Genomic DNA, 19,258 nt, shown 5'->3' on the forward strand with positions numbered 1-19,258 from the left:
ATGTTTAATTCATGAGTTTAGCTAATTTAGTGTAATCTTAGGTGGTTAGAATGTTGTTCATGCTAGATTTCCTTTGATTATGAGACTTTGTTGTTTTGACAAACAAGTTAGTCTATGTTTAATTCTTGATTGGAAGCCCATCATGATGATTATTTGTTAGTATTAGGTTGCTTGATTGTAATCTAGTATTTATGTTTAGATTCATGATGTTTACCATATCATTGCTATTTTATCACATTAGTAGAGTGGATGCGTGTCTAGGTAGTCTTGTTGGATTGATAGTTTCTTGTATTTTTACTTGCTTTGTTTTCATTGTATGCTAGTTTAGATAGTTAAAAACTCAACTTAAGATTTCTTTGTTCGGTAAGTCATTTACAAAGATTTAGTACTAGAAAATTACCGTATCCATGGATTGACACTCGGTTCTTGCCGACACTTTATTACAAACGATAGGTACACTTGCCTTTCGTATGTGGTTTAGTGGTACGTGAAAACCTATTTTTAAAACCCGATTTGTGTGGAACTTTTATCCAAATTTATATATATATTCACACACGTCAGTAACTACAAGGCTAGATGTTCAAGAAAAACGATATGTCCCAGTTGCAAGAACTGGTACTCTCTTCCGATCACCAACGATGAGTTCCATGCTGCCTTGCTCAGCTTATTCCAGTTTTCAGGCACCTGCAAGACATTAACGATGTGGTAACCACATCCAATATTAAATACCCATGTGTTGCTAGAGACAATGAAAAGTTCAATAACATAAGTGGAAATACCTTTAGAGGAGCTTTCATCATTGGTCCTCTGCCTTTTTAGCTCAGCAAGATAATCGGGACAGTTACGCTTCCAGTGTCCCATTTTTTTCACTTGTAGCACTGGCGCTCCTCAGGAGGCGGCGGTGGTACCTTTGCAACACCCTTGTTAGTGTTGGTGGCAGACCTGGCAGCAACAGTAACCTTCTTCTTGCCTTTACCGTTATGACCCCAGTTCTTGGGTTTAGGCTTCACGACACCAGTAGATCGAACCATAAGAACTTGATTAGTCTTAACGAGAATATTCATCTTAGTCGTTTTGAGCATTCCATGAAGCTCCGACACTGTTTTCACCCAGCCATTCATATTGAGATTCATCACGAACTGGTCATTAGAGCTGGGAAGAGAGTTCAGGATGAAATCCGCTGTCATTTCATCTTACACGGGATAATCAAGTTTCCTTAACTGTTCGATGTACCCTTTCATTTTGACGAGATGCGCACTAACAGGTGATCCCTGTTCCATTCTGCAGCTGATAAGCTGCTTCATGGTGCCATAGCGTTCTTGACGGGACTGTTTCTGGAACATGCCCTTGAGTTGCTCAAGCATCTCATAGGCACCAAAATCTTACACTGCCTTTAGCAAGCTCCTAAGACATGGTGGCTAGCATATACAGGCGACTTCAGCAAAGTCGTCCATATGCTCGTCAAGAACCCTTCTGGCATCAGTAGTATTGTTTTCAGGCTCGGTTGAAACAGGTCCATCGAGAACATAGTTCTTCTTTGCCATCTTGAGAACAAGTCCCAAATTGTGGTGCCATTCATGAAAGTTGGTGCCATTCAGTTTTTCTTTCTCAAGAATAGCATTGAGGGTGAATGAGGAGTTATTATCAGTTGACATCTGTTTAAATAAGCAAAAGTAAATTTTAATTAGTATTTTCGATGTTTTAATCCTATTATCAATGACCTAATAACATTACTAAATAGGAACTGGAGAATCTGACTTCCAGTTACTAATGGCAGCTGTAGCACACAACATTACTAAGTGGTTAGGCAGACAGACAACGATTGCCAATTGTGAATAAAGCACAACTCTCGGTTATGAGGCCTATTAAAGATAACACTTGCCTAAGTAGATACGTTTAGCCCCATCTATGCCCTCCTTAGTCTCCAGACAACTGTGGCACGTAACAAGGAGAGTAAAGTAATAGTCGCCCTAGTATAGTAACTTGTGAAAGGGCTGGATGTGTCAACGAAACCCTACCACCTTTAAGGGATAGGCTAGAAATCAAGTGCGGTGCTGTAGCTCAAAACACTTGAAGTTTCGCAGTATGCCTCAAGTGCGATTTATAGTAGGATGGCATAGACTGTTGATTTAAAATTGGGATTAATTTTAAATATTATCGAATAGAGTAAAAGTTCAGTTTTATTGTATTAATCGGGATAACTTGATGAACCCTTTCATCTCTCAGGACACTTAGTTTTATATAACCTATTAAAACTAAGTTTGTCACGATATAATAACCAAATCTTAAGTTAATAGCTTACCTATTAAGTTAATAGTTATAGTAAATTAAATTTAGTTTAATTTTGCAAAACATGGTTGGCTAATTTATTTTAAAATATTTGGTATTAGGTTGGTGGTATTATAACATATTATAATTAAGCAAGCAACCAAAATAGCAAACAAGAATATGTAAATCTTAAGTGGCCAAGATTAGTGATTGATCTTGCTAGAGCCTATTAGCAAGATCAATCGGGTCAAGGGGTCACAACACAAAACAACCACAAGGATGGACTCTTGGTGCATCCCATCATCTTTGGTAACTCCCACTAACATCAAGAACTCCATGAGCTCGTCCTCGGTTTTCCTTTGGGTCTTCGTCATTATAAAACTCTACTAATACAAGTAATGATACACTAAACCCTATCTATTACAATTTTGAAAAACCATCAAGGTGGCCAAAAACCATAAAATAAAACCAAAACTTAAATACAACTTTTGAATCATCCATAAGGCCAAAACAAAATCATTCAACCAAACAAACAGGGTCGGGCCAGATTTACATATTCAACAAAAATAAAGTCGGGCAATATTTTTGCCAAATAAAATAAATAAAATTTTGACCAAACAAAAATTTCCCTAAAATTTATCTAGATAAAAAATGTCAACTACCTTGAAGTTTATGATGAAGAACCTGTGAAAATACTGGATTCGACTCGTATGTTGTAACCAAGGCTCTGATACCACTATTGGGTTCCAGTAATGATAAATCAAAATTTATTACTAAACCCGGTTAAATAATATGTGACAAATAATTAATTAATCCAATTAATCAAAATATACGCAGCGGAAAGTAAATGAGTAATCAGCAGTGAAACTAAACCCGACAGGACCCGGTTACAAACATTGCGAGTATGAGTCAAACAATAAATATAATTGTAAACTAACAATATATTTAAGTTTACCTCGGTTAATAAATAACCGGTTGAGACACGAAGGCTAACGAACTGAATTAGGTAAAACAACGAGACAAACGATCGACGGTGGCGGTACACAGTGGCAACAGCAACAACGGTGGTGTGCGGACAACAAGCAGCGACGGCTGGCGGCGGTGGCGTGAAACGGCGGCAGTGGGCACGGTGGCACGGAGGAAGGCGGCGGGAGCGGCTGATGGCAGCGGACTACAGCTAGGTGTGGAGGAAGAGAGAGTTAAGGACTTGTGTTGATTGATTAGTTAAGGTTATAGAATATCACATAACATATAACCTTTAATTAGGTTAAACTAATCTTATTATTTATAAACCCAATGGGCCATTAAGTCCATCGCCAACTCCGAAGCCCACTCCATGCTATTTTGTCTCATTAAAGTGTCCGTCCCGGTTAACTAACTTAAGCGGGTTTATTGTTCTTTTCCTTACTGTGTAACTCTCACGGGTCATAACCCGGTTGGCCGTATTGACTAACCCGAACCGGTCCATAATTCCAACATACTCAATACCCATAATGGCAAACGGGTCAAGTCAGTTAAAGAACATGTTCAGTTTTCCGCCCATCATTTAAATTAAGAGTATTCAATTGAGATTAAAAGTCAAGAGGGCAAAGTGAAGGCTTAATTTGTGGAGTAGTCTCCAACACTTGTTTAGAATAAACAGGCCTAGTAGGGCCATATCTTTATGAATGCCTTGTTTTATTTTGATTATCAAGTTAATCTTGTAACTGGAGACTTACCATCTCAAATTGGTTTAATTGGAGACTAGCCCCTCTCGAATCGTGCCAACTATCTAGTTATTTCTATAAAATAAATATTTCAACTTTTGGGTTCTATCAGTATCTTTATCCAGATTCTTTTTCTTCATGTAATTTATTGACATTAATGCTACATTAACTAAATACTTCCACTTATCTGTATTAATATCTTGCTACTACAGTTTGATTTGAGGAATTGCTGAAATGCAGATGTTCGTCTTTTTTATTTATTTTTTATTTTTTATTATTATTTTGATAAAGTTGTGTTATTTGGTAGGGTGAGCATTCTAGCACTAATAGAGTAAAAATTGAGCAAGAGGTTGAATCGCATGTTAGTGGTGAATCTGAGCCACCATCAGTAAAGGAAACCACATGAACTGTTCTGCATCTACATATATGACTACAAATATATCCAACTCAACTTCTAGATCTAAGTCTGAAAAATCATATTATGATGAGCTTCCAAAAGTCAGATTATGATGAATAACATTGTTGATTCGGTCATAACTTTTTAATGGCCATAACTTTTTTCGCATGTTAATATTTTTTCAAAAAAAAAAACAATACCATAAAAACAAGCATTTTATTCTCTTTAAAGTGTCCATCCCGGAGTCATAAAAATGAGTCAACTACGAATAGTTGGTGAGTTTCAAGTTTCAACGAAATTAGTTATGCGTAACCACAACAATCATAGTTTGTATGTACGCATATATGTATGTATATACATTTGTATGTATTTTCTTTTTTATGTTTGTGATGTAATTATACTAGGCTATAGTGAAGCCTTGATTGTTTGTTCGTGCTATGTGCCTCCATTTCCCATGTATCATCTACCACTTTGGCCCCTTCTGCCCACAACATGCCCTGAGTAGCTATGTCAAACACTACATAGCGTGTTTGTATAATTATGGTACTGTGCAAACGGTGTAATGTCAGTCTCGGCATCCGTGCCAGCCGCATTTGGGTTTGTCAAAACCAATAGTACTATTCACAAGCCACCAGATCGAACTTAATCACTGTGTTAGTTGGGACTCTTTGTGTGTTAGCACTTATATAATTCACATCATCACATATTTCTAGATATACAGGTATAAACAGACAAGCTTTTTCATCCCAAATGTTTGTAAAACAGCTTTAAAAGTGTAAGGCCCCCGACCCCAGGTGCACTACTTTCACGCTGGTTGGATTTACTCATTCACATAATTCGGAAAATCAGAGTTTATTAAACAAATTGTGGAATAAAAGTCAACCATTCTTACATAACATAAATACTTTGTCTTAAACGGAAATAACATTAGTTTTAAACATTAAATATAAATAACACGTGACTCTTCTTTTCTTTGATGCCAGTCTTCTTTTAGGTGCCATGTGTCTCCCTCATTCAACCTGTCTCATCTTATTTGCCTACACGCATACTAAAAGTCAGCTATGCTGAGTGAGTTCTAGATAGTCAATTAACATACATACATTCATAGTCGTACTTATACGTGTTCGAAGATATGTATTCCATACATTACTTACTATTACTCATTCATACATACATTACGTACATGCATACGTACTTACTTACTTTCTTTCATATTCTTCCTATGGTATACCGTAAACTATCCTGATTCTTCTATCTTAGATATTCTTAGGGTCTGGTCCCTCTATCGCAGATATTATCAGGGTCTGGTCCCTACTATATCAGATATTATTAGGGTCTGGTCCCTTTGTCTCACATAACCATACATCCATTCATGTCCTGTCAACAATACATACATTCATTTCATACTTTCATTATCATACGTGCATACTTTACCTGTCTTATGTATATATAAATACATATTCATTCATATAATCATCATATAATAATATCATTCAATGCACAATCATACACATATCTTATAGTTATCACTTAGGATAAGTATTTTAACTATCACATAGGAGTATGCACACAGCCCCGAAAAACGTCACAGAGAAAGGGGCTAGAACTCACCTGCAGTCGATTCCTGTCAGGACCGTCTATCGAGTGCAACCTTAGCAAAGGTTTGACAAGAACACACCGACTTAATTACTCAAAGACCGATTGAGTATCCCGGCGGAATCAGGATATTCAATGATTGAGAATGAAAGCTTGTGGAGAATTATCAAACAATAAACAATAAATGATAATCGGTAAAGACTATTTCAACGACAAAGATTCACTATATTAAATGATACGTCAATGATACAGTGAATGGAATGTCTAGGATTTTGTGTGACGGCGGCTTTTGATATTCGTCTGCAAAGATTGTCAGTATGCGTGCCCTAAAAACCCCTTATAGTCGTACCCTAGGATGTCTATATATAGACCTTAACATTCCATGTATACGCCCTAGACATTACATAATGAAAGATAAATCTAATACAAGTGTTTCAGACCTCGAGCAAGGTATATACCTTGCTCGAGCAAGCTTCCTATACAAGGTGTGCTCGGAGAGTGTCCTCAAGCATACTTTACTTAGAATATATTCTCTTTCGGAGAATACATATTCTCTTCGAGTAAGCTTCATTCCTCTTGACTTGTTCAAACTTTGCTCGAATAAGTCCATCGAGCAAGCTCATTCTTCTTGATGTCTTCAGCTTTTCTTATTCAGCAATCTTTATCATGCTCGGATGTAAATCTTGCTCTGTAACTGAACTGTGCTCGAAGTCTTTGCTTTGATTCACGTGACATCCTATTATTGCATCCATGCTCGTCCCCATGTGCTCGATCATCCTGTGCTCGTAACACTTGGCTGGAACTGGTATGATCAAGCTGTTTGCCCGATTGGCAATCCATGCTCGATAGAAGAATACCCTTGCTCGTTGAAGTGTAGCTTGGTCGAAGCCTTCAACACTTAGAAGAATCAACCATTTAAGATTCAGAACCTTGCTCGAAGTAGTAAAAACCATGCTCGATCGTCTGGGCTTGCTCGTATTCCATACTTAGCCGTTTCTGAGGAGGTTGAGAAGATTCCAATCTTCCTTATTAAAAAATCCGACCCAACAATCTCCCCCTAGATTGGAACAAGCTCAGATGCACCAAAACATACCTGCATAGAGTTACAAATGTATCAGATCTGTAGATAAATCAGCTCAGCCATCTTGGTCAGTTGTTCTGTTGTGAAGTTTCTCAAATCATCTCTGAAGATGATGAGATGTTCTGCTTCATCTTCAGTGACAACCCTTAAGGTCTTCGATCTTCTGTCAAAGTAGAGATGTGTGGGCAAATTCAAATTTCTTGGCTGCACAGGCCTCACACTCTCTGACCTATGGGTTCCACTTGAGCTCCCCTTTTCAACTTTCTTAATCTTATCAAGACCCTCTTCAACATACCATATCTTTATCGTTTCATCTGTTTGTACCACCAACTTTGATATTCTTACTCCCTTTTTGTGGAGAGCACTCATCATTTCAGCACGTACCTCCTCTTCAACTCTCCTCCTTTCCTCCTGTAAGATTTTTCTTTGGGTTTCAAGATACAGTTTCTGCTCTCTATTATATATCTCCATTAATTGTTCAAGAGGCATGTTTTGAAACTGTTCTTCTGACACACCCTTTTCCATCACAATTCTTTTTAACAACTCTACCCTCTGAGGTTCCTCAAACCACTTCTTTAATTCTTGATTTTTCTTTTCAGCTTCATCCTTTTCCCTTTGTAACCTCATTTTCAACTCCTGCTCTCTTTCAAATTTTTCTCGACTTGCTTGATCTTTGTGAGAGTCTTTAATTTGTTGAATTATTCTTTTCAATTCTCCATGAGAAAGATTTATCAAGAAGTTGTAGCTGTAGCCTTACAGCTGAAGGAATTTGATATCCTTGTGTTTGGCTTTCAAAGATTCATAATATTCTTCATTTTTCTGTTTCCTCTCAGTCTTCTCCAATTTTTCCTCATCTTCATTTTCCTTTTTGGCTTTCTTCAATTTTTCTTCATTTTCACTTTCACCATCCAATTCAATTACATCTTCAAGATCATGAAGAGCCTCAATCATTGGTTCATCAGTTTGTTTGGATTGATCTTTTCTACCTTCTTCAAGTTTGTCTAACCTCAATTTGTACACCATTTTCTTGACAGATTTTTGTCTTTTGGATTCTGGTGTTTCAATTTCAGTTATATCTTTCCTTTTCACATTTGATTTGGACTGAGTGGGAGAACTCTGTTGAGCTACTTCACCTTTTGGCCCCTCCATTATAATCTCCTCATCAACTGATTCTGACTTTTCAGTAACAGGATCATCAATCTGTATCTCTTCAGAAATATCAGTGACTTCTTGAATAATTGGCTCAGTTGGTTCAACAGTTTCGGTTTTTGTTCCTTCTTTGCTCAGATTTATGAAATCTTTTTGAGCCTTCCTTGCTGCCATGACTATCTCAGGATGATGTCTTTCTGGATTATTCAGGATCATTGTGAGATCCTTAATTATAATCAATTTAACCATTGTGCTTGCAGAGATTTCAATGGCTTCCTCTTCTTCATGAATCACTGGTTCCATTCCCAGTTAATTATGCTTTTCTTCACCCTCTTCCAGTTCAACTATCATTGGCTCTGCATCTGTTTGTTGTTCTTTTCTTGCAGGCTCTTCAGCCACTTCAGGCTCAACTACATCTTGTTCGACTGATGTGGGCTCTTGTGTATCATCATTTTGTCTTGCTTTTAGAGCCTCCAATGTAGCTCGAATAACATCATCAGCCTCTCTTAATCTCTCTTCTGCCTCTTCCTTTCTTTCATATCAATCAGAGCTTCTATTACTTCTTGAGGAATTTCCTCCTCTTCTTCCACTCTTTCTTCCCTTTCAAGGGTCTCCAACTCTTCATTCATTAGATTAATTGCAGTTTTCACAGATTCAGCTTCAGCCATGTCTTTATCAATAAAATCTTCTTTAAACAATAGAGCATCAGACTGAACTGCATGCTTGGGTAAAGGATGTAAGTCATCATCTGTGTGGGCAATCCCTTTTCCCTTTTCTTTCCACTTCAACTTTTCCTTTTCAGATTCATCTTCTCCAGTTTTCTCCCCCTCACCTTCTGATTCTCCATCATCATATGCTTGGTTTAGCATGTTTAAAGCATCAGATGGTCCAGCTTCCTCTTCAAGTCCAACTTCCTTTTCAACACAAATATTCTCCCCCTTTTTTGGTGCATCTGAGGTCTTCTCAACCTCAGACTGCGCCTCAAGAGTTTGAATTTTTAATAACGCCTCTTGCAGTGCAGCTGCCGGAGCCGAGTTCTTTGCAGCCAAAATGGCATTCTTTTCTCTCAGCATGATGTTCTCAAACTCCCGTTTGGCATTTTCACACACAATATCATACAGATTTGGACTTGATGTTGGGGTTTCAGCAGTAGGTTTTGGAGCTGGTTCAGAGAATGGTTCAGTATCTTCAGTTTCAGGGGATGGAACGGTGTATGGTTCTGGGACTTGAGTTGGGAGAGTAGCAGGTTCAGATTGTTGATGGATAGGTATGTCTTGTTCAGTTGGCTCAGTTGTGACAGGTGAAGAACGAATCTCATCATTATCAGTTGGCTCATGAGCTTCTTGTCCAAGGTCATACACAGTCTCTCCAATTACAACCGGTGCATCAGCAGCACTGTCAGTAACCATTGCATCTCCTCCATCGGCACCATTTTCATCATCATTATCATTATCATCACCATCATCAACCTCCTCATCACTGTTACCAGGGGTCCTTGGTACATCAATGGGACCCAGTGCAGGAACAAGTAACCATGGTAGTACATCCCAGTTATCATTCTCAATGAAGTTACTCTGTGCATCCTTCATGCGTTTGCAGATGTTTGAGTCTTGCAACTTCAAAATCTGCCCTGTTCTTTGAATTTCTTGTAAGGCTCTGTTTATTAAGATTTGAAGAAACCTTGGATACATCAGAAAACGTTGAGTAACATTCTTCTCTGCATTGGAGATCATCCCTTGAAAAATAAGTTTTGAAATATTAAAAGGTTGCTGGTAAAGAATGGCGACTGTGAGAGTCCCAAGCTCTCTGCTCAACAAAGTCCAAGTCCCTCTCCGAGGAGATAAGGACTGGATTACGTGACGAATCAAAAATCTGTAGATTAATGGAAAAAATCCCTTTTGAAACTGTCCTTCCTTAACGCCTCCCTGATAGGCCATAGTCTCTTGAAAAACTCTTAGTAGCCTTGGGGCTGAGTAGGACGGCTGATCCTCAAAATTGTCATTAGGTTCCAGTGCAGCTCTGATTGAGGCTTCTGTTATCTCAATGTCATGATTTAGTATCGATGCCTCAATTCTTTCCCCATTGATGTCATTGACATGTGTTGCAGACCCCCAAAAATCCGATATGTGATTTCTGTATATTGTGGGGTCGGTAGTTAACGCCACCCTCAGATTGGAATTTCTCATAAAGTTTATCTTTGGCTCCAACTCACGGTTGTCATCGTCAATTGCCAATCGAGCACACATATTATGCCGTTTTTCAAATTTGAAGGCCATCAGTTCTGCAAGAACAAGAAGAGTTGTCAGTACACAAAGTTGCAGAACTAATATATAAGAAAAGATAGATGATGAATGGCGTCTTCAATTAACCTGTTCCCTAGTAATATGCGTACCTGCAAAACAAGTAAAACAGTTAGTCAAGTTATTCAATTGGAAACCCTAATTTCAAAATCGGTGCGACGATTATCGAACAGCGATGTCTTACCAAAGTTGAAACAGAGCTAAGGGCTATAATCGAAGTGAAATTAACAAGTAATTTAAACAACGAGCAAGGGGGAGATAGCACGAGCAAGAGGGCGTTCGTTTAGGTTTGATTAGAAAGTAATGTGAGAAAAACTTTCTAAGTCCCCTTTTTATACCTAACGATTTGGTGGTACAGGACCTTGGTTTGTCGTCTAGCACACGACAGTTGTCATTTAATTTCAAATTTACATGTACCGCCCTTGCTCGAGTATACAGCCAAAATAAAAACTTGCTCCCCCTGTACACAAAGACATGGTACAATGCTTTCTCGAGCATACTTAGAAATATATCATATCAATTTCTTATGCTCGAGATGCATTCCTGTGTGCTTGAAGTACAGTGTGCTCGAAAGCCTTAAAATCTTTCCTAATCCCGCACTCGAGCACAGAAATTGGTACCCTAGTGTGCTCGAAAATTTTGTAGCAATAAAATCATCTTTACTCATCTCGAAATTTTAACTCAATCATCTCTACACGCTCACTAAGACACCGAGCACAGACCTTGCTCGAAACACTTAGATGTTTCCTATCATTCAGTTGTCGTGCTCGTAGACATGAAATCATAGTTACTCATGCAATCATGCTCGAAGATACTTAGTAAAATAACAAAGTATATCTTCGTGCTCGAAGATCAAAGATAACAAAACACATAAAAAACAAGCTCGAAGTATAGTCTAATTCCTAGATCATACTCGAAAATACTTAGAACAAACACAGATAGCAGTGGTGAAATCAAAATCATTTGCCTAGAAATTAAGACAAAAATCACACTCAAACTTTGCAATAATTACGATTACAAGTTAATGAAATCATTCCGTTTGCTTAAGCTTGGGTTTGAGGTGAACAAGAGATCAAAATCCAGTTTAAAAGTTTATGTCATTACATTGGAAAGATCTCAACATGGGATCAGATTGTCCAATAACTGTTACACCACTTCATTTTCAGCCTTATTATGATTTAAGTCAGGCTTACACTAGGTGTAAGTTTTTAGCATGATTCTTATGAATTTTTGTGATATTATTAAGGTTCAATTAGTTGCTTGAGTTAGAATGGTCACACTTTCGACTTTAGTTGTTCCTTATCTCTTCTCAAAGCTTATTTAGCTTTCTCCGAATCACCCCGAATTGACTTCGACCCCCTGATGCGTTGGTCAAAAAAATTTTAATTTTTCGAGCAGTTTATTTAATAATAACATACATAGATATCAGACCATAAGGTTGAACGTTGGACTTACAAGCCATCCGGACTTACATGCCTTTCATTCAGAGTGTTTAGGACTTATTTGAATGCACTCTTGTAGTTCTGTTAGTGCCCCTTAAGGTCATGATATATTTATTTATCATTAATGATTTTTGAAGCATATTTCATTTTCTTTTTCACTCTTTTCATTTGCTTCATTTTCTTTTTATGAACTTTCAGATATATATATATATATATATATATATATATATATAGCTATTTAGTAGCTGCTCATAATTTGATTAACTGTTTTTGGTAGACCAAAACATCAACAGGCTCGTGTATGATTGGATAATTGCCTTTCTGCCTATCATTTGGAGAGATGTGCAAGGAAACATACCTTAGTTTTCAAATGAATCACCACATCAAACTTAGCATGATTATAGTATTTGTATCACATTGTTCACTGCAATCATGAGAAGAAGCTACACAAATTGTCAGTTACTGAACAGAAATCTTTTAAGCCTATAATCCATGAGTTAGGTGATTAGACAATATACAATTATTTCCCATATTAGTTGGATTCAATCTCCACCTGAATAACAATATTCATTTATGAATATGAACTTGGATAATATTATCATCTCTCTTGTTTGATCACCAAAACAGTGTTGCTTATCATAAAACATTTTACATTTTCAAAATCATTTATTTGATAGGTCATTTTTAAGGTTAGATTCTAAAAATATTATAGTCTTGTAGTCACATTTGACAAGCAGACACTTCACAAGTGTCACACACATAATACTCACATCACATTTGACAACAATTCGCATGAAAAACATTCACATGTTTGTAGGATTCCTTTTCCGGCAACCCTTCGCACGACTGTGCGATTTCTTTTCCGGCATACCATTCGCAAAGGGGTTTAAACGGGACTCTTGTGGTCTAATTTTGTCGCGCCGGTTCAGTAGGTTTGGGTTCTAGTTCTTAATGGTTCAGATCTGGGTTAATTAGGTTGCACCTCGGGTTTCGTGTCTGCCCACTGTTCACCAGAAACCCACCCCTGCTGGAACTTAGATCCCGTTTCGAGTTGGGTTTTCTCTTCAGTTTATATTTATGACCATATGTATATGTATATGTATATTCACATTTGTATGTATGTATATATGTTTTCATATCATGTTTGTTTTTTTAACCAAGATCCCGTTCTTAATCGGTTCGATCGTTGCTCATTTATGATGGCTGGGTTCGTTTATGTTCAACTTTCAAGGACTCATTTGTTCATTTTCTATTAATATTAGCAACAAGAAAATGTAAACGGAAACGAATACAATGTTTACCTTGTAGGTTTGATTAAATAGATCTTGAATGGATGAAATTGGATTTTGGAATGTTGATGTACAGGAGGTTATTTGTGTATGGATATGGATGACAATGATGGGGAGAATGATGGTGAAATGATGAGGATAAGGATGATTTAGGTTTTTAAGGTTTAAATAGGCAAGCCGAAAGTCTAATAACTTCTCTTAATCTTATCCATAGTCTACATATTATTTAATTAATTTGTAACGATGTCACACAACACGATAACTAAAATAAACTCGAAATATTTTATTCACTTATTACAGAAACGAGGATGTTACAAGTCTCTCCCCTTAAAAAGGTTTCGTCCCCGAAACCTATCTATTACATAAACAACTGCAGGTAGAACTTACGCATTTCCTCTTCTGTTTCCCATGTTGCGTCGGATCCTTTACGGTGTTTCCAAATCACCTTAACTTATAGAATAATGTTTTGATGAAGTTGCTTATCCTTACGGTCAACGATCTTAACTAGCTGCTCGATGTAATTCAATTGCTCATCTGCCTCTATATCCATCAACGACACGTGAGACGTGTCGTCTGCGAGACATTTCCTTAAGTGAGAAACATGAAAGGTCGAGTGAATCCCTTCCAGTTCTGCAGGGAGATCGAGCTTATACGCCACCTCTACTACATGACCTATGATCTTAATCGGTCCAATATACATTGGACTTAGCTTCCCTCTCTTCCTAAAATGAATGATACCTTTCCATGGTGAGACCTTAAGCATCACGTTGTCGCCAACGTTAAACTCGATCGGTCATCGTCGCTTATCGGCATAAGACTTTTGACGGTATTGAGCTGCTTTCATTCTTGCTTTGATTTGATCAAATCTCAAGAAGGTTTCTTGCACAACTTCCAAACTACCGATCTTTCTCTGACCAATCTCTCCCCAACATATAGGAGTTCTACAACGTCTACCATACAACATCTCGAAAGGAGGCATACCAATACTCGAATGATAGCTGTTGTTGTAAGAGAAATCTGCTAAATGAAGATGATCATCCCAACTTCCTCCAAAATCTAACACGCAATCACGTAGCATGTCCTCAAGGGTTTGGATAGTCCGCTCAGAGTGCCCATCATTTTGAGGATGATACGCCATTCTGATATTCAATCTCGTTCCCATTGATTCATGGAACCTCTTCCAAAATCGGGAAGTGAAACGGGTATCTTTGTCGGATACGATCGACAATGGCACTCCATGCTTCATTACGACTTCTTTAATGAACACATTCGCTAATGTTTCTGACGAGATGACCTCTCGTATAGGCAAAAAGTAAGCACTCTTAGTTAAACGGTCCACAATCACCCAGATGGTATCATGGTTCTTAGCTGTACGCGATAGCTTAGTTATGAAATCCATGGTGATGTGTTCCCATTTCCACTTGGGTATCTCCAAGGGTTGCATCTTCCCATACGGTTTCTAGTGTTCTGCTTTAACTTGTAAGCAAGTTAAACACTTGCTGACATAATCAACTACTTCATTCTTCATACATGGCCACCAATAGTCTTTCTTCAAGTCTTGATACATCTTGTTAGATCCCGGATGAATCGAGTATCGAGATTTTTGAGCCTCATATAGGATTCGACTTATGAGATTCCCATCTCATGGAATCCACATTCGATTGAATCTGATCTTTACACCTTGTGTATTATCAATCAACTCATTCTGTTGCCTACAAATCCTCTCTTTCTTCATTTACCCTTCATCTGCAAGCACTTCTATCTTAACCTTGCTGATCTCGGTAAATAGATATGAGTTGACAATAAGCTTGTAAGACTTCACTGTCGTTATCACTTTTTCATTATTCCGACTTAGAGCATCGGCAACTACATTAGCCTTTCCTGAGTAATACTTGATTTCACAGTCATAGTCTTTAATCAACTCTAGCATCTTCTTTGTTTCATATTCAACTCCTTCTGCCCGAAGAAGTATTTCAAACTCTTGCGATCCATATAGATGGTACACTTAGTACCATACAAGTAATATCTCTAGATGTTAAGAGCATGTACTACAGCTGCTAACTCCAGATCATGTGTCGAGTACGTACTTTCATGAACCTTCAATTGTCTAGACGCATAAGCTATAACCTTCCCTCGTTGCATTAACACGCAACCTAACCCTTGATTCGAAGCATCGACACAAACTACTAAATCCTTGTTACCGTCGGGTAAAACAAGAATTGGAGCTTGCGTGAGCCTCTTCTTCAATTCTTCAAACGCCTCTTCCTGGAACTTACCCCAATTGAACACCACAGTGTTCGAGTCATCCCAGTCAACGGGTGTGGCTATCTTGGAGAAACCTTGGATGAATCTCCTATAATAACCAGGCAACCCTAAGAAACTGCGTATCTCAGTCGGGTTTTGCGGCGTCTTCCAATTCTTTATCGCCTCAATCTTCGCTGGGTCCACAGTAATCCCATCGGGGTTGATTATATGACCTAGAAACTGAACTTCATGCAACCAGTATGCGCATTTCGAGAACTTGGCGTACAGTTTCTCATCTCTCAAAACTTCCAGTACTTCTCTCAAATGCTTAGCATGATCAGACTCGATTTTTGATTAAATTAGTACAACGTCGATGAAAACGATAACTGACTTGTCTAACATCGGCCGACATACCTTATTCATCATGTCCATGAATGCCGCGGGAGCATTCGTTAGACTGAACGACATTACGAGGAATTCATAGTGTCCATATCGCGTCTGAATCGCTGTTTTAGGAACGTCTGCCTCTTTCACTTTCAACTGATGATAGCCCAATCGAAGATCTATCCGCGAGAACCAGCTAGCACCTTGTAATTGATCGAACAAGTCATCAATCCGTGGAAATGGATATTTTTTCTTCACCGTAAGCTTATTCAGCTAGCGATAGTCAATACACGTTCTCATACTTCCTTCTTTCTTCTTCACTAACAACACCGCCGTGCCCCACGGGGAAACACTCGGTCGTATGAAACCTTTGTCAAGGAGTTCTTGCAGTTGGTCGTATGAAACACTCGGTCGTATGAAACTCGGTCGTATGAAACACTAACAACACCGGCGTGCGCCAGTCGGTAAGGTGCTTTCTCGACGGGCTGTGCTTCTGGTACTAACTCAACCTGAAACTCTACCTGTCGTTCTGGTGGCAACCCCGAAAAGTCGTCAGGGAACACTTCGGTATAGTAAAAAACTATAAGAACATCTTTCACTTCCTTTTCCTCCGCCGAAGCGTCGACAACATACGCAAGGTAGGCACCGCAACCTCGCTTTAACATTTTCTCGGCTTTTATCATCGAAATGATGTTAAGCCCCGAACTTTCCTTATCACCATAAACTGCCACTGTACCACCATCCAAGGACTTTAACCTTATCAATCTACTCTTACACACTATCTGAGCCTCAAACTCAGACAACTAATCCATTCCCAAAACCACATTGAACCATCCTAAGGTCATTACATAGAGAGTAACAGGGAACTCACGTCCCTCTAATTCTATCATACCATTCTTAACCATTCTCATTATCCTAATGGAAGTGTCACTAGCCGTTTCTACAATAAACGTTTCAGGCACACGACTACATGTCATTTTAGCTAAATTACAGAATGTTACATCTACGAAACTTCTAATAGCACCTGAATCGAATAAAACAGAAGCATAAATACCATTCACAAGAAAGGTACTTGTCACAACATCAAGAATCTCTTTGGCTTATTCCTAAGTCAGCATGTAAGTCCTTGTCTTTGGCCTATTCTTCTCAACATCTCTCTTTCCACTACCTCCAGCTTCTCCTTCATTACACTCTCTCGCAAAGTGACCCGTCTTCCTGCGCTTGTAACACGCGAGTTTAGCATTACACTTTGGAGCATAATGCCCCATTTTCCCACACTTGTAGCATGCATTCGATCCTAGTCTACAATCTCCACCATGAGCCTTTCCACACTTATGACAGGCATCAATACCTTTTCCCCACTTGCATTCTCCACCGTGCAATTTCCCACAAGTCTGACACGGTTTCTTCTCCCATACCTTACGTTTCTTGTCTCTCAGGTTCCATAGCTGAGTACCATGCCTCTTTCCCTGAGTATCCCACTTCTTCTCTTTCTTCACTTCAACCATGGCTTCATTCACTGCCAGATCCTTGTAAACCACTTTTGCGTGTTCGACCGCGGAATCAAAAGTAGTATGTCTAATTGTTTTGACCAGTGTATGGACGTTTGGTGGCACAAGTCTTGACATACGGTTAAACTCAGTAGTGTACTCACGGTGTGTCATATTTCCCGCTGTCAAGTTCATGGTTCTCATCTCTTCTCTTTCAACCTCAGCATCAGCATAAAACTTCTTCATTACCATCTCTCTCAGATCATCCCACCTCATCGCCTTAATTTCAGAAGCAGTCTTTCTCTGTTCAACAGTTTCCCACCAGAACATTGCTTCATCACCAAACGACTTAGTAGCGAAGCCCACAGCTTGGTTGGGATGGCACTCGCTAATGCGAATAACCTTATCCATTGGGATTATCCACTGTAGAGTAATGATTGCATCACCAGTACCAGTCAGCTGAGGTGGATCACAACCTTTGAAGGTTCTGTAGTTGCAACCACCTCGTCCTCTCTTACCGTCATTAACCTTCACAGAACGAACTTCACTTGATGTCTCAACCTCAGTCTTAGTATCCTTCTTACTATTCTCCCCGGTCTTCTCAACAGTCTTAGAACGGTTTTCAGTAGACTTGTCTGATTGGAGATTCTTCACTGCAGCAGCAACGGCTTGAGTAATCGCAGCTTGAATAGCAGGATCGAGCTGATACTCTTCTTGACGTGCAGTCAGGCTTCTGCCTTCACTAGGCTCAGTAATCGGCTCTTCGAAGGGTACTGGGTTGATACGGGGCTTACCACGACGCCCCTTGCGTCCTCCTTGCCCAGCAGTCTTAGCACCAGCCATACAAATTCTAAAGGAAAAACACAAACATCGTCACATGAAGAACTATTTAGTACAAGGATAGTAAGGTTGCAGGTAATAATAGTGGCCAGTTGGGATTAGCTAGTCATGGTACTCTCCATGTCCTAAACATCTCCTTTCATGAGTCTACTTGTGTTCAATACTACTTAAAACAGTTAGACAATCAAATATTTCAATTATGACCAAACCATTCTATCTCTAACAAATCATATAACATTCTTACTTATTCCTATGTTATACGTAAGGTTGTGACCCACCTCACGTATTAAGCTTTCTTGAATGACACATGGCATTCTCTGACTGCCATCTTCCTTCTTTCTTCTTTTTGTCCCATTCTTTGTTTGAGTCTAAGCAATAAGGATGATTATTCTCTCGAACTTATGCTCTGATACCTGACGTAGGCTGTCGCGGGCTACTCAAACAATTAATTTTAAGACTTAAATACCTATAATAAGTATGGGTAAGTAAGGTCGTCTCCACAGAAACTCAAGGAAGGTGCTAATTTAATAATACTAAATTAATTATAAAACTAAGGCGGACAAATGATGTCAAGAGGTTTTGGAAAAAGACTTAATTAAAACTAAATGATTACTTAAAAAGACTTTGTAAACAATATTAATAAAAAGCATTCATTCTAGGTTCGGGTTATGTGTTCCATACGTTAATCACAGATTCTTTCGTCTTTGGTTTTACAATAATTGCTAATCCTATGATTTGATTTATGATGACAAACGATAACTCAATCGAATTGTTGACACAAATGAACCCCGACTCCACAATTGTCAAATCTATGTCTAGGACAACTAATTCAATAATAAGGTTTGATGATTCTAGTTCAATGACACAAGAGATTAAACCCTAAATGTTGATGAACAGCCAAACAAACGTTACACAAATCAATAATTGCAAACACAACCTTTAATCAACCAAATAACTAATTATGCAAGACAAATTCATATAAAATCAATCAAGCTATATTCATTAAGCATAAGAATCTGATTTCAATAGTATTTCACACAAAACCTTGGCCTTGAACGAAAACGCACGATTA

General features: G+C 38.5%; 1 protein-coding gene across 1 annotated transcript; it reads right to left on the reverse strand.

Annotated features, from left to right (window-relative positions):
• Positions 1–13,679: 13,679 nt before the first annotated feature.
• On the reverse strand, positions 13,680–15,158 carry LOC143593187 (uncharacterized). Its single transcript, XM_077072896.1, has 2 exons — positions 14,968–15,158; positions 13,680–13,950 (listed from the first exon to the last, which is right to left on the reverse strand). The coding sequence occupies exons 1-2, from the start codon at positions 15,156–15,158 to the stop codon at positions 13,680–13,682; spliced, it is 462 nt and encodes a 153-aa protein (XP_076929011.1).
• Positions 15,159–19,258: the final 4,100 nt, after the last annotated feature.

This window comes from Bidens hawaiensis, unplaced genomic scaffold (assembly GCF_021521415.1).
Source record: "Bidens hawaiensis isolate Kalapana, Puna unplaced genomic scaffold, B.hawaiensis_p1.1 tig00041796_1, whole genome shotgun sequence".
NCBI lineage: Eukaryota > Viridiplantae > Streptophyta > Magnoliopsida > Asterales > Asteraceae > Bidens > Bidens hawaiensis.

What these genes read in the sequence shown, in the direction of transcription:
- LOC143593187 (XM_077072896.1), bottom strand. Translation starts at nt 15,158, where the DNA reads ATGCTAGAGTTGATTAAAGACTATGACTGTGAAATCAAGTATTACTCA. An exon ending in GAAGTGCTTGCAGATGAAGG is followed by an intron (nt 13,951 to 14,967) that starts GTAAATGAAGAA and finishes CATTCATTTTAG; the next exon opens with GAAGAGAGGGAAGCTAAGTC.